Below are 15,000 nucleotides of genomic sequence, written 5' to 3'. Positions count from 1 at the left end.
GCACGCTTTTCTGTACCTCTCTTTGTTTTAACTTTCTGAGCGTGTTTTTAATCCAAACATATCATATCGATATGTTTTTGGAATCCGGAACCGACAAGGAATAAGATGAAAGTGTTTTTTTAAATTGATTTCGACAATTTAATTTTGATAATAATTTTTATATATTTAATTTTCAGAGCTTGTTTTTAATCCAAACATAACATATTTATATGTTTTTGGAATCAGAAAATGATGGAGAATAAGATGAACGTAAATTTGGATCGTTTTATAATTTTTTTTTTTTTTTTACAATTTTCAGATTTTTAATGACCAAAGTCATTAATTAATTTTTAAGCCACCAAGCTGAAATGCAATACCGAAGTCCGAGCTTCGTCGAAGATTACTTGACCAAAATTTCAACCAATTTGGTTGAAAAATGAGGGCGTGACAGTGCCGCCTCAACTTTCACGAAAAGCCGGATATGACGTCATCAAAGACATTTATCAAAAAAATGAAAAAAAACGTTCGGGGATTTTATACCCAGGAACTCTCATGTCAAATTTCATAAAGATCGGTCCAGTAGTTTAGTCTGAATCGCTCTACACACACACACAGACAGACACACACACACACACACACGCACATACACCACGACCCTCGTCTCGATTCCCCCCTCTACGTTAAAACATTTAGTCAAAACTTGACTAAATGTAAAAAGACAATGTGCTATACGAGAAACTCACAATAAATTCGTGCTCAAGGCCGGCTATGTAAAAACAAACTCCAATCACTCCGAACTTTACGAGAAAATCACAATAAATTCGTACCCCCCGCGGGTTAGGGGGAGTCCCATATTGGTTGGGACTGGAAAGAATTTACCCGATGCTACCCAGCATGTCGTAAGAGGCGACTAACGGTTCTGTTTCTTCTCTTCTTTTGTCTTATTTCTGCCTTTCCAGTCCTTTCACCTATATTTCCTTCCAAGAAAACTCTCCCTACTATTCCCTGCAGTTTTCCAATTCTTTTCTTGTTGTCTTATTTCTACCTGACTGGATCCATCACCTTTATTTCACTTACCAAAAGTCTTCTTTTCCACATCCTTATTTCTCTGCACCCCGCATGTCGTATGAGGCGACTAACGGATTCTGTTTCTCCTTTTAGATAGATAGATAATTTATTGCCAAGTGTACAATACATGAATGAACATAAAAAATACACGAGGAAAGCAGCTTGCTGTGTGATAAAAACAAAAATAAATAGCATTCATACATCACTGGCGCATAGCATCATACATACATGGGTAAGACAATTTGGTATCACAGTAACTAATACATACACTATACAGACATGGTGAGAACTATGAAACTCTAAGAGCTATCGGAACCACAATAAAAGTACGCAGAATAAGATAGGATCCCCCCCCCCCCCCCCCCACTATCAACTACTGTAAGAACTGAACATGTTCCATACTGATAAAATGTACCTTTAAAACAGCACATAAAAATAAACTTGTTGTTAAGTGGTTCTTGTATAGAATATAGTCAATGTTTGTAAAGATTTTAGTCAAGCAGTATGTAAGAAATGTTTAGTCCTTTGTACTGGAAACTTGCATTCTCCCAGTAAGGTCATATATTGTACTACGTTGCAAGCCCCTGGAGCAATTTTTTGATTAGGGCTTTTGTGAACAAGAAACACTTAACAAGTGGCTCTATCCCATCTCTCCCCCCCCCCCTTTCCCCTATCCCATCTCCCCGCTTTCCCTCGTCGCGATATAACCCTCGTGGTTGAAAACGACGTTAAACACCAAATAAAGAAAGACAATAAATTCGTGCTCGTAGTCTTACACACGCGATAGTGTTACACTCGCGGTAGTGACCTGCACCCGTAAAAAAACAAACTGCAATCACTCCGAACTCAGTGAAATGGGGAAAACGATGAATAGACAATGTGCTAAAAGAGAAATTCATGCTCAAGGCAGGCGAGGTAAAAACAGACAAGGTCTCAGAACAACCCGTTTTGCCTAACAGTCAGGCAAAACGGGAAATTTGCACAAGTAGTTTTTAGTCATTTCCTGATAGTGCCTAAAAAAATTCAGTCATTTCCGGAATTGCCTGATCAAACCAGGTATTTACCATGAATGCCTAAACTTTCAGACATTCTCGTGAAATACCTGATTTCCCGATTTGACTGTAACATATATATAAATCTAGAAAAGCGTCATTTAATTTCACCTTTCAGATTTTGTTCGTTTGGTAGTTGTTGTTTTTTGTGTGCTCTGGTTGTTGTTGTTGTTGTTGTTGTTGTTGTTGTTGTTGTTATCATGGTATGTTGTTGTTTTTCTCTCCAGATTTGAACGGTTTCCTTTTATTGGTCTAAATCATACTGTTACAGATTCAAGGTGGCATCATGCTAGCCTCGCTGGCTCAGGTGTTGATCGGGTGCACAGGATTACTGGGTATCCTCCTGGAGTACCTAGGTCCCATAACAATTGTACCCACCATCTCTCTCGTCGGTCTCTCTCTCATTGACGTTGCTCTCATGTTCTGTGAGAAACATTGGGGCATCACCGCCTTGTGAGTATAAACTGCTATCTGTATATAACAAGATAACAATAAAAATGTACTCACCAGAAAACAGCAACAAGAATAACTAGTTTCGACTTTACTTCTTCGTCAGCACAAGTCACACAAACAATAAGCTGAACAGAAGAGTTGACAGAAACAGAAAATGAAGAGAACGAGCACAGAAGAATACAAACAGAGTGTAACGTGCCCTAACCTAAATAAAACACCCATCTTTATAAAAAAACAAGTCGCGTAAGGCGAAAATACAATATTTAGTCAAGTAGCTGTCGAACTCACAGAATGAAACTGAACGCAATGCCATTTTTCAGCAAGACCGTATACTCGTAGCATCGTCAGTCCACCGCTCATGGCAAAGGCAGTGAAATTGACAAGAAGAGCGGGGTAGTAGTTGCGCTAAGAAGGATAGCACGCGTTTCTGTACCTCTCTTTGTTTTAACTTTCTGAGCGTGTTTTTAATCCAAACATATCATATCTATATGTTTTTGGAATCAGGAACCGACAAGGAATAAGATGAAAGTGTTTTTAAATTGATTTGGACAATTTAATTTTGATAATAATTTTTATATATTTAATTTTCAGAGCTTGTTTTTAATCCGAATATAACATATTTATATGTTTTTGGAATCAGCAAATGATGGAGAATAAGACGAACGTAAATTTGGATCGTTTTATAAATTTTTATTTTTTTTTACAATTTTCAGATTTTTAATGACCAAGGTCATTAATTAATTTTTAAGCCACCAAGCTGAAATGCAATACCGAAGTCCGGGCTTTGTCGAAGATTACTTGACCAAAATTTCAACCAATTTGGTTGAAAAATGAGGGCGTGACAGTGCCGCCTCAACTTTCACGAAAAGCCGGATATGACGTCATCAAAGACATTTATCAAAAAAATGAAAAAAACGTTCGGGGATTCCATACCCAGGAACTCTCATGTCAAATTTCATAAAGATCGGTCCAGTAGTTTAGTCTGAATCGCTCTACACACACACACACACACACACACACACACACACACACACACACGCACAGACACACATACACCACGACCCTCGTTTCGATTCCCCCTCGATGTTAAAATATTTAGTCAAAACTTGACTAAATATAAAAAGAAGAACAAAAGTACAATTGGTTTTGTTATTTTGCTCTATTTCGCTCACCTGCTCCCTTGTTCCATTTGTGTGATCTGCATGTTGTGAGCAGTATCATTTTTGTTTTGAGACAAGATGTAAAGACATGTTTTTATGTTAATAAAAATGGACTTTGACGTTACCTCACTTCATCTCATCATCCTGAACTCAGGTCAAAATGAGTTCGGCTCATGCTCTCCCTGACCGGACGCTACAGTCCTACGCGAATCTATCAAAACAAAAATACAGAGTTATCTCCCATATGGTTTTCGCGAGCACTGATCTAAATTTGAGATCAGTGTTCGCGAGACGAAAATGATTGCAGATTGGCCGACGTCGACAGTGATCTCCGTTCTGTTCTTCACAGTTATGATAAAGACATCGTTCTAAGGTCAAAACAAGTCGACATTTTGGGACTGTTGCCGGAAGGAGACCGTAATATATGCTTTCATCACTGTCAACTGGTTACAGAAAAAATCGTCTGCTCCAGTGAACGCCGAAACCAAACGGTTGATTATCACGTGACACTTTTGCCATATTTAGAGTTGTTTGCACAGTAAATACAGCCGCGAAAAATAGCTCGCTTGAAACTGTCTTACATATCAATTCCTTTGTAATTTAAAAATTACAAAGCACCATGAAAAATCATTATCGACGATCGCGAATCTGCTTATATCAATAATACATTACAAAAAGGGGAACATGTCAATACGTCCCAATACCATTACGTCCCAGTACCATTACGTCCCAGTACCATTACGTCCCAGTACCATTGCGTCCCAGTACCATTGCGTCCCAATACCATTGGGTCCCAGTACCATTGCGTCCCAGTACCATTACGTTCCAATACAATTACGTGCCATTGCGTCCCCGTACCATTAGGTCCCAACACTAGTGAATTTAATTTCTGAGATGTTACTGTAGCAGTGTATATAGCGACACGTTTTGTAATAAAAGTGCGTTTTGTAATAAATTTATTACCAATCGTGTTCGGATTACACAATTTTTATTACAAAACGCGTTCAACACGATTTGTAATAAAAATTGTGTCGGTACATAGCAATATTTCACAAATAAAAATAAAATAAAAAGATGTGTACCGGTTAGTCGAGATGAGGTGAAGTGGAAAAAAATAAAAATAAATGTTTGTTCATGGGAGAAAAAAAATCCTTCACGATATGATCAGAAACTGTAAAGGATATTGCATGTCAGTTTGTTTGTTTTGAGGCGCTCCTTGCTTTCCTTACAGGTTTTCTGAGGTAACCATGTTCTTTCTTTTAAAATGAACTGAAGCACGCTAACCTAAACCGAAGTGTAAAATTAATATATGCTTTAGCGGTGCTCGACACAAAGAAAAATACCGAAACAGTACAGTACACCGCTTTGTATTCCACTGTATGTGATCGAGCATGACATAACTGTAGGCTTATTTACTGAGTAGACGATGTTTAAACCCGTTTCTGAGAAAAGCTAGACTGACTGTCCAGTCATCAAACCTTCAGCACATAGACACCGAGACACACAGATAGCGAAACCCATACACGCACAAATGTAGACACAGACACCTACATACATACGTACATAACACACACACACACACACACACACACACACACACACAAACACACACACGCGCGCGCGCGCAAGAATATACATACATGCACAATCAGTGACATAGACTAGTTCTACATGGGACGATGTTTTAATAACAAATCATTTCATTTTTCTTCCTGTTTAATGACTGAACAAACACAACCGTATCTTTAAAAATCAACAACTGCATATTCTGGTAAAATCCTGGTTCGTATGTAGGCTACATGTTTAACATTTAACATATTACTCTGCAACCCTCCTGCGATCAAAATTCCTTTTGGATTCATAAATCGAAGACACTTGAATTAAATAGTATTGGGCGAGAAACTGTTATGTTACTTTACATAAACAGGTACTGTAAGTAACACACGCCTAAAAAAAAAAAGGAACATTATAAAGGCCTTCAACTAGCTGTTCTTCTTTTCTTCTCCACGATCATCATCATTATCATCATCTCCACAATCATCATCATTATCATCATCTCGTCGTCGTCATCATCATCATCATCAACATCAACAACAACCAACAACAACAACTTTTTTTTTTTTTTACAAAACACAATAGAAAAGAGAAAAAAATAAATGTGTCAAGTAAGTGCACATACAGGCTTCAACATTATTGCTACGTAAATTTATGCAATCTTGAAGCTTGAAATTACTCGGATAATATAAGGTAAGATACTCCGTACTTATAAAATCCACTGTTCATTTTCATCCTTTCGCTGACCTACTCTGTCGTACAATATCCATGCCACACACACACACACACAGACACAGACACACACACACAGACCCAGACACACACAGACACACACACACAGACACACACACACAGACACACACACACACACACACACACTGCCCACCGCAGCGTTCAAGCATTGCTCAGGTAACAATTGTGTTGGGACGTAATGGTACGGGGACGTAATGGGATTCCTTTGTGGGACGTATCGAGATGCAATTTTCTTGGGACCTATCGACACGCAATTTTGTTGGGACGCAATGGTACGGGACGCAATGGCACTGGGACCCAATGGTATTGGGACCCAATGGGATTGCTTAATGGGACGCAATGAGACGGCATTTATTGGGGACGCAATGGTACTGGGACACAATGGTACTGGGACGTATTGGCATGACCCCACAAAAAGCTCTAAAATAATATGTAAAAAAAAAAAAAAAAAAAAAAAAATCGGTTTCCTTGCCAGACAAGGAAACTCAAGGCATCCTGTCAGGGAGAGAATGAGCCAAACTCATTTTGACCTGAGTTCAGGATGCTCATCTCATCTCATCTCATCTCATCCTATTTTATCTATACAGTTTCACAAAAAATAGACAAAACGGGATATACGACTGGATCTTGAGGAGGGAGGGGGGGGGGGTTCTTTGTTCAATCATATTGACAGTCTGCTTGAGATTTGAAGCACTGTGACATCACTGCCTCATTAGTTCACTTACTAATACTAGAGTAGTAAATTTGTTAATTGAGACAACATGTATGGAAGATTATATAGAGAGTTTTACGAAGAATTTGTTTTTCTTCAGAGAAAATTATTGGACTGAGTTCGGGAGGTGGCGGTATGGGAGGGGGTGAGGGTGGTGGTGGGTGGGAGATGAGGGTGGGTGAAGATGGTAGGGGGTAGGAAGATGGTGTCCAACAAAGAAATAATTGACCTGGCGCTAGGTCTCACGTCAAACCAATGGGACAAGTTTGCTGTCCATGTGCTCAGCTATTTGGGTGTGTTCTTGCCACGCTATCTATACTCCTTCTCCCTATCCTGTTCCTCTATCTTTATTATCTTTTGGTCCTACCTCTATTCTTGGTTTGTCCAGCCATTTGGTGGCCTGTATTGTGTGTGCATCAATCGTCTGAATGATTAGTCAAAAATACAACACAAACAAAATGCAACGCAGAAAGAGAATAACATTCTAGCCAGGCACTTTTGGCATTGATTTCTTTGGCGCCTATTAGTCATTTTGTTTTTGTCTGTTTGACATGTTAATTGTTAAGTCTACTTTTATTTATAAAGTGTCTTCGTGTTGTTAGACATACCAAACTGAAAAGCTGCATGCTGTGAAACTGCACGACTTTTGTTCATTCAGCATTTTGAGGATGAAAGTTGCTTGTTCATTTCAATGCTTGTTATTCTCTCAGGTGCCAGGAGATTGGTTCCGTATAAGTCTCGCTCACTCCATTAGGCCAAAAAAAAATGTCTGTGTAGGGTAACATAGGCCAAAAAAATAGGGTCGGTAGGTCGGGATTTTTTTTTTCTCCAAAAAACCATATTTTTACGTTATTTTGCAAACAAAACAAAAGATTTTTTTTTTCTTTTTTCCCCCCCAAATGCCAAAAAAAAAGTCTCGGGTCGCGCGAAAAAAATAGGGTCGGTCGGGTTACCGCAAACAGACTATTTTTTTTTGGCCTTACACAATGTCATGTCGTATGCATTTAGAGCGCTTACTTATTTGTTCATTCAGCATTTACTTTCTTTGCGCTCAGGACAGTGGGGCTCGTGTTCTTGTTTTCCCTCTACCTACGGAACGTCAAGATCCCGTTCCCGACATTCAGCAAGAAGACGGGATGTCGCGTCATCAAATACCCACTCTTTAAACTTCTTCCGGTAAGCGTTATAACAAACATTGTTTGTGTACAACCGTTGACAAGTTTCTTAAGCAGTTTTTGTTAATGTTTAACAAGCGCGTTTTGCTTTTGAACAGAAAAATGTCCTTCAAACGCAATTCGTACAAACACTCAACCCATTTGGTGTAAACAAATGATGCAAACTAAATAAGTGTTATTCATCCCAGCGTCCCGATTTATTTTTTCTCAGTAATCTATTTTTCTTCAAACCCATTTTGATGGTTATAGCTTCTGATTTTGTGTGTGGTCAGTATATCGTTGTATCTATGACGGACGCAGTAGCTTAGTGGAGAAGCTTTACGACGTAGGCCTCCCATGAGGAAAGTTGAGTGTTCGAATCCCGGCCGCGCCTGGTGGGTTAAGGGTGGAGATTGTTCCGATCTCCCAGGTCAACGTATGTGCAGACCTGCTTGTGCCTTATCCCCATGGCTTTCTTTTTTACCCACCTGTTTTATGTGTTCTTTCTCCAGGTAATCTTCGCTGTGGTGTTAGCGTGGGTTTTTTGCGCCATACTGACCGCTACCGACACTTTGAAGCAACCAGGAGTTCGTACAGACTCAAAGACTAATGTTCTGGAACTTGCCAATTGGTTCTTCTTTCCCTATCCAGGTATTATGCAATATACACATGACTTTCTTTCATTTTTTTCCCCCAACGAGAGCAAATGTAAAACGAGAAAATACGTTCACAAAAGTACAAGAGTACAATATTTTGGAAAATGTTGGATCGCAACATGTTATGTTAGCAAAGAAAGGGTGTGTACCAAGAGAGGTGATTCTGAACGAGAACACACGAGAAACGGCAGCTAAATGATCACAGAGTTAAACTATATATTAGAACATTTTAGAAAAACATTTCATCACAAAATTATATGTTAGCAAGGAAAAACAGTAAATAGTTTTCATTCACTTACTTTATGGATCAAATAACCAAAGGTAAGTAGGCGCTATACATGCATGTGTAATGGAGTAAGCGACTTAATGCATACGACATGTGTAATGGAGTAAGCGACTTAATGCATACGACATGTGTAATGGAGTAAGCGACTTAATGCATACGGCATGTGTAATGGAGTAAGCGACTTAATGCATACGACATGTGTAATGGAGTAAGCGACTTAATGCACACGACATGTGTAATGGAGTAAGCGACTTAATGCATACGACATGTGTAATGGAGTAAGTATACATTTAGAGCGCTTACTTCCCTTTGGTTATTTGATCTCTAAATAGCGCACTGCCTCTTTTTATATTTTTTTAAGATTCTCACGTACTTTATGATCGTATACTCATCATGAAAATTCATTACACTGTAGATAACGTGCTGTCATTCCATTCTTTCCATACCATCCTGAAGATGGCAGTTTCATGCCGAAATATTGATAAAATTGTACCTAACCTGGTTACTGGTGTGTTTTCTTTTTAGTTACTTTATTATCGTATATTCAAAACTCAGCTAAAATAATAAGTGAAATATCTCTTTTTTTTCCCCACAGGACAATGGGGAATGCCAACCATTAGCGTGGCAAGTTTCATGGCAATGCTTGCAGCCACCATCACCTCCATCATCGAATCTGTTGGAGACTACTACGCATGCGCGCGCATCTCTGGAGTTCCGCCTCCGCCTGCCCACGCAGTCAATCGTGGCATCGCCATCGAGGGTCTAGGAAGTTTGATATCGGGAGCTGTAGGTTCTGGCGGGGCGACGACATCCTACAGCCAGAATGTCGGTGCTATTGGCTTCACCAAGGTACGGAGCTATTGGCTTCACAACCAGTCCCATTAGTACACACACACACACACATACACACACACACACACACACACACACACACACACACACACACACACACACACACACACACACTCACACACACATGGTGGTTGTGTTCCGAGTACTGTTAGCTTATAAACAATGAAGTTTATGAATATGCGCTCTGTCGTTTTTTGGCATTAAACATATGAAGTATTCAGTTCAATTCAATACAATTTTATTATCTGAATGCTTAACAAACAGAAATTTGTCTTTGGCTCGTATTTACAGATATTGCATCACATAAAGTCATACTTTCGAAACACTTTAACACTGAAGATTTAGTAAGACATGTAAGACGCTCTTCACATGCTTACGTGATACTGATCTTATCAAGATTATTATATTTACAATTGATTGTGAGGCGCTTAAAACTATTTTAGCATTTGCGCCCTATAATTACCCTTATTATTATTGTACTGAAATAAACCAGTTTCTTCAGTAAATATGGACACATGTAGATTATCTTTCTGCTGTTAACAAAGATGGTCCCTGCCACGGATGACTGAACGACAATGACAGGGGCCATCTTTTCAACCGGCGGTCTCAAAAAATTTCATCTGACACTATATCTTACCTCGCCTCATCTCATCGTATCTTACCTTACTTTGCTTTACCTGACTTGACTTTTCTTTGCCTTACTTTGTTTTGTTTTTATACTTTACCTCATCATAATTTACCGTAAATGACCTGACTTTATTTCATCTGGTCATTAACTTACCTAACTTTACCTTTCTTTACTTCATCCTTGCGTGTGTTACCTCACCTTACGATTCCCTGCCTTACCACAATTGTCTATGCCGTACATCACCTTAGATTACCTCACCTCACTATTTCTTACCTTAGTTTACCTTGGGCGCATCAAAGACAATTCAGTCATCATTATACCTTTTATCGACAATATCGTTGATGTTATTGCAACCACCTCACTTGAGCACATCTCACCTCATCTCACCTGACCTAATCTTACGTCACCTTGTGTGACTATTTGGGTTTAACGTCCTCTGATGTAACGAATGGACCTATATGGGACATGATTGTTTATACGATGGTAACACCTTGTCTTACCTCAACTCACCTTTTGATTCCCCAGGTGGCCAGTCGGTGGGCGTTCTTCGCGGCAGGGATCATCTTTCTCATCAGCGGTCTGTGCGGCAAGTTCGGCGCTTTTCTGACCATGTTGCCGGACCCTGTGCTAGGAGGTATCGTGCTGGTCAGTTTTGGAATGGTCACTGCTGTGGGGCTGTCCACTCTCTCTTTCGTTGACCTGTCGTCTGGCCGCAATCTGACCATCATCGGTTCTTCGCTGCTGGTGGGACTCATGATCCCGCGCTACCTTGCTGACCATCCTAATGCTATTGATACCGGTGAGCGGTTTTGTTTAGTCGGTGTCTCGAGTTTGCGGTTGTGTTAATGTGTCTGTTTGTTGGAGAAGAAGAAGAAGAAGGATGATGATGATGATGATGATGATGATGATGATGATGATGATGATGATGATGATGATGATGATGATGATGATGATGATGATGATGATGATGATGATGATGATCGAGGATGATGATGATGATGATAAAGAAGAAGAAGAATAAGATGATGATGATGATGATGATGATGATGATGATGATGATAAAGAAGATGATGATGATGATGATGATGATGATGATGATGATGATGATGATGATGATGATGATGATAAAGAAGAAGAAGAAGATGATGAAGATGAAGAAGAAGATGATGATGATGATGATGATGATGATGATGATGATGATGATGATGATGATGATGATGATGATGATGATGATGATGATGATGATGATGATGATGATGATGATGATGATGATGATGATGATGATGAAGAAGAAGAAGAAGAAGAAGAAGAAGAAGAAAAACAGAAGAAGAAGAAGAAGCGGATGATGATGATGATGATGATGATGATGATGATGATGATGGTGATGATGATGATGATGATGATGATGATGATGATGATGATGATGATGATGATGATGATGATGATGTATGTTTTCATTCGCGCAAGGACGAGAGAACGACCAAGCTACAGGCAGTTACATCCTGCGCTCAATCAGAATAAATGTACCTATAACTAAAAGTATTTATTTGTATTTCACAGGTAACGTGGAACTTGACCAAGTGCTCCAAGTGTTGATGGGGACCGCCATGTTTGTCGGAGGTGTTTTTGCCTTCTTTCTCGACAACACTGTGCCAGGTGGATATATTTTATATCATGATCCGCAGGGGCGGATCAGTTCATTTTATGGGGGGGGTTTCCAAAAGTATATTGTGAAGATATGGGTGTGAAGGCGCGAAGCGCCGAGCCGACGGCGCAAAGCGCCTAGCTTGCTAGGGGGGTCCGGGGGCATGCCCCCCCGGAAAATTTTGTAAAAAAGGATGCAAAATGGTGCAATCTGGTGCATTTTGAGGATGATCATTACCAGTTTCAGGCAGCAGATTTTGTCACTGATTAATACCCCAAAAAAACACCATTTAAAAAAAAAATTTTTGGCTGGGGGGGGTTTCCGGAAACCCCTGAAACCCCCCCCTCGTCCGCCCCTGATCCGTTTAGAGTGAATATGTATGTGTGGTACCCCTTGACAACATAGTGTCAGGTATACTTCTTTTTTAAAAATTTGATCAGTGTCAAGTAAGAATGTATGTATGTATGTATGTATGCATGTATGCATGTATGTATGTATGTATGTATGTATGTATGTATGTATGTATGTATGTATAGGGTGTCTAACAAAAAAGTACCCCAAAAGACATTGAAACATCAGTACCGAGAAATGGAAAAACTAAGAGAAGGGACAATGAAATCCGAATGACAACACAGTGGTTCCAACCACATTCTCAGAGAAATCCATAACATCCCACATGAAACATTCCCCAATGTAAAATTGTAATAAACAATATGGCAATGAGGATGCAGTCTGTCATTGGAAAACGGTGTGGCTACATTGATCACGTGGTGTGAAGAAACAGACGATCTCAACTGAAAGCTGTGAACTAAGGACAAAAATTCTATGAACTGACTACAATATTACGCAAAAATGATTTCAATATATAAAGTCACTGACTTGTCTGTAGTATTGAACGAAAATCGGGTACTTTTTTGAGAGACTGTATATTATGTATGTATACATGTATGTATGTATGTATGTGCCGTGCCGTGCCAAGATGAAATCCTTTTGCAAAATTGGTGAATAAATATCTTGTATCTTGTATTTATTTATTTATTTATTCATTGGATCTATTTATTTATTTTCTTGTTGTTGCCAGGCACACCAGAAGAAAGAGGAATTATCAAGTGGAGAGAACTCGCGGACGTCGGAACCACAGGAGACGTCATCAAGGGAGACGAGCAGAAAGAGAAGCAGAAGGCAGCTGATTATCTCAACAACATCTACGGGTTTCCTTTGCTCACCAACTGTCTCAACAGAGTGGCATGCTGCCGATTCGTTCCTTTCATGCCATCCTTTGCCTTCAAGCGTGTTTCGCCTTTCAAATGGCTGTGCAAGAAATTCAAGAACACAAACTAGGACTGGTGTGAGGATGTTGTATGTAGAGTTATTAATACATTTGACGTTCGTATAGTAATGAATGCAGAAACAGCCCTGCTGGGCTTCACACCACGTGAACATATTTCCCTTCGGGCAGTAGAATATATTAATTATTTGATAATAGTCGCTAAAATGTGCATTCAATGGCAAATACCGTTACGGTACACCTATGAATATTGGTTGTATGTTTGATGTAGAATTGATATTAAGACAGTTAGAATGATAGATGTTAAAGTTTAAATTTCATTGGAAAAAAGAGACCAATGAAGAAGGATGCTCCCCGCCCGAATTAGACACAAAAAAAGAGAAAGAAAGAACAAAAGAGGCAAACAAGATGGGTTGAAGCAGCCTGCATGCAACTGAGGTCACACACAAAAGAAAAGAAAAACAAGTCGCGTAAGGCGAAAATACAATATTTAGTCAAGTAGCTGTCGAACTCACAGAATGAAACTGAACGCAATGCCATTTTACTCGTAGCATCGTCAGGCCACCGCTCATGGCAAAGGCAGTGAAATTGACAAGAAGAGCGGGGTAGTAGTTGCGCTAAGAAGGATAGCACGCTTTTCTGTACCTCTCTTTGTTTTAACTTTCTGAGCGTGTTTTGAATCCAAACATATCATATCTATATGTTTTTGGAATCAGGAACCGACAAGGAATAAGATGAAAGTGTTTTTAAATTGATTTGGACAATTTAATTTTGATAATAATTTTTATATATTTAATTTTCAGAGCTTGTTTTTAATCCGAATATAACATATTTATATGTTTTTGGAATCAGCAAATGATGGAGAATAAGATAAACGTAAATTTGGATCGTTTTATAAATTTTTATTTTTTTTTACAATTTTCCGATTTTTAATGACCAAAGTCATTAATTAATTTTTAAGCCACCAAGCTGAAATGCAATACCGAACCCCGGGCTTTGTCGAAGAGTACTTGACCAAAATTTCAACCAATTTGGTTGAAAAATGAGGGCGTGACAGTGCCGCCTCAACTTTCACGAAAAGCCGGATATGACGTCATCAAAGACATTTATCAAAAAAATGAAAAAAACGTTCGGGGATTTCATATCCAGGAACTCTCATGTCAAATTTCATAAAGATCGGTCCAGTAGTTTAGTCTGAATCGCTCTACACACACACACACACACACACGCACGCACACACGCACATACACCACGACCCTCGTTTCGATTCCCCCTCGATGTTAAAATATTTAGTCAAAACTTGACTAAATATAAAAAGTAGGCTACTGATGTGAGGAGACCACTGATTTCGTGTCCTATTTTTTTTCTCTCTAGGTTCCAAAATGTTTATGATTCTTAGCAACGATATCTTTGAGCAAATTTCTCATTTATTTCTAAGGTCTTGTTTGAAGACACTTTTGTGTTCTTATATTTTAGACTGGTGGCTTAGTTATTGACGTGTGTGTGTGTGTGTGTGTGTGTGCGTGTGTGTGTGTGTGTGTTTACTGATGGGACTATGTGTCGTTTTGATGTATACATGCATCATTCCTAGCTGGATTTACGAGAGATCCCGCGTGACTATGAGAGCGAATCTCTGCTTACCAGGTTTTTTTCCCTCAGACAATAATTGAAAGAAAAAAATCAATAATTAAAAAAACGAAAAAAAAATTACATTCAAGGAAAAAGACAAGCCAAAATTGAGATTATCATTTCCAGACAGG

General features: G+C 39.1%; 1 protein-coding gene across 1 annotated transcript in view; it reads left to right on the top strand.

Annotated features, from left to right (window-relative positions):
* LOC138947293 (solute carrier family 23 member 1-like) overlaps positions 1 to 14,037 on the top strand; it is a 44,865-nt gene extending 30,828 nt beyond the window's left edge. The window contains exons 6-12 of the mRNA XM_070318742.1: positions 2,371 to 2,552; positions 7,787 to 7,907; positions 8,398 to 8,536; positions 9,423 to 9,676; positions 10,833 to 11,106; positions 11,868 to 11,963; positions 13,034 to 14,037. Of these exons, the coding sequence (XP_070174843.1) occupies positions 2,371 to 2,552; positions 7,787 to 7,907; positions 8,398 to 8,536; positions 9,423 to 9,676; positions 10,833 to 11,106; positions 11,868 to 11,963; positions 13,034 to 13,293 (1,326 nt within the window). The 3' untranslated portion in view covers positions 13,294 to 14,037. The remainder of the gene's footprint in view (positions 1 to 2,370; positions 2,553 to 7,786; positions 7,908 to 8,397; positions 8,537 to 9,422; positions 9,677 to 10,832; positions 11,107 to 11,867; positions 11,964 to 13,033) is intronic.
* Positions 14,038 to 15,000: the final 963 nt, after the last annotated feature.

Source organism: Littorina saxatilis, linkage group LG14 (assembly GCF_037325665.1).
Source record: "Littorina saxatilis isolate snail1 linkage group LG14, US_GU_Lsax_2.0, whole genome shotgun sequence".
Lineage (NCBI taxonomy): Eukaryota > Metazoa > Mollusca > Gastropoda > Littorinimorpha > Littorinidae > Littorina > Littorina saxatilis.
Note: the sequence above shows the minus strand (reverse complement) of the source record. Positions and strands in the feature narration are given on the sequence as shown.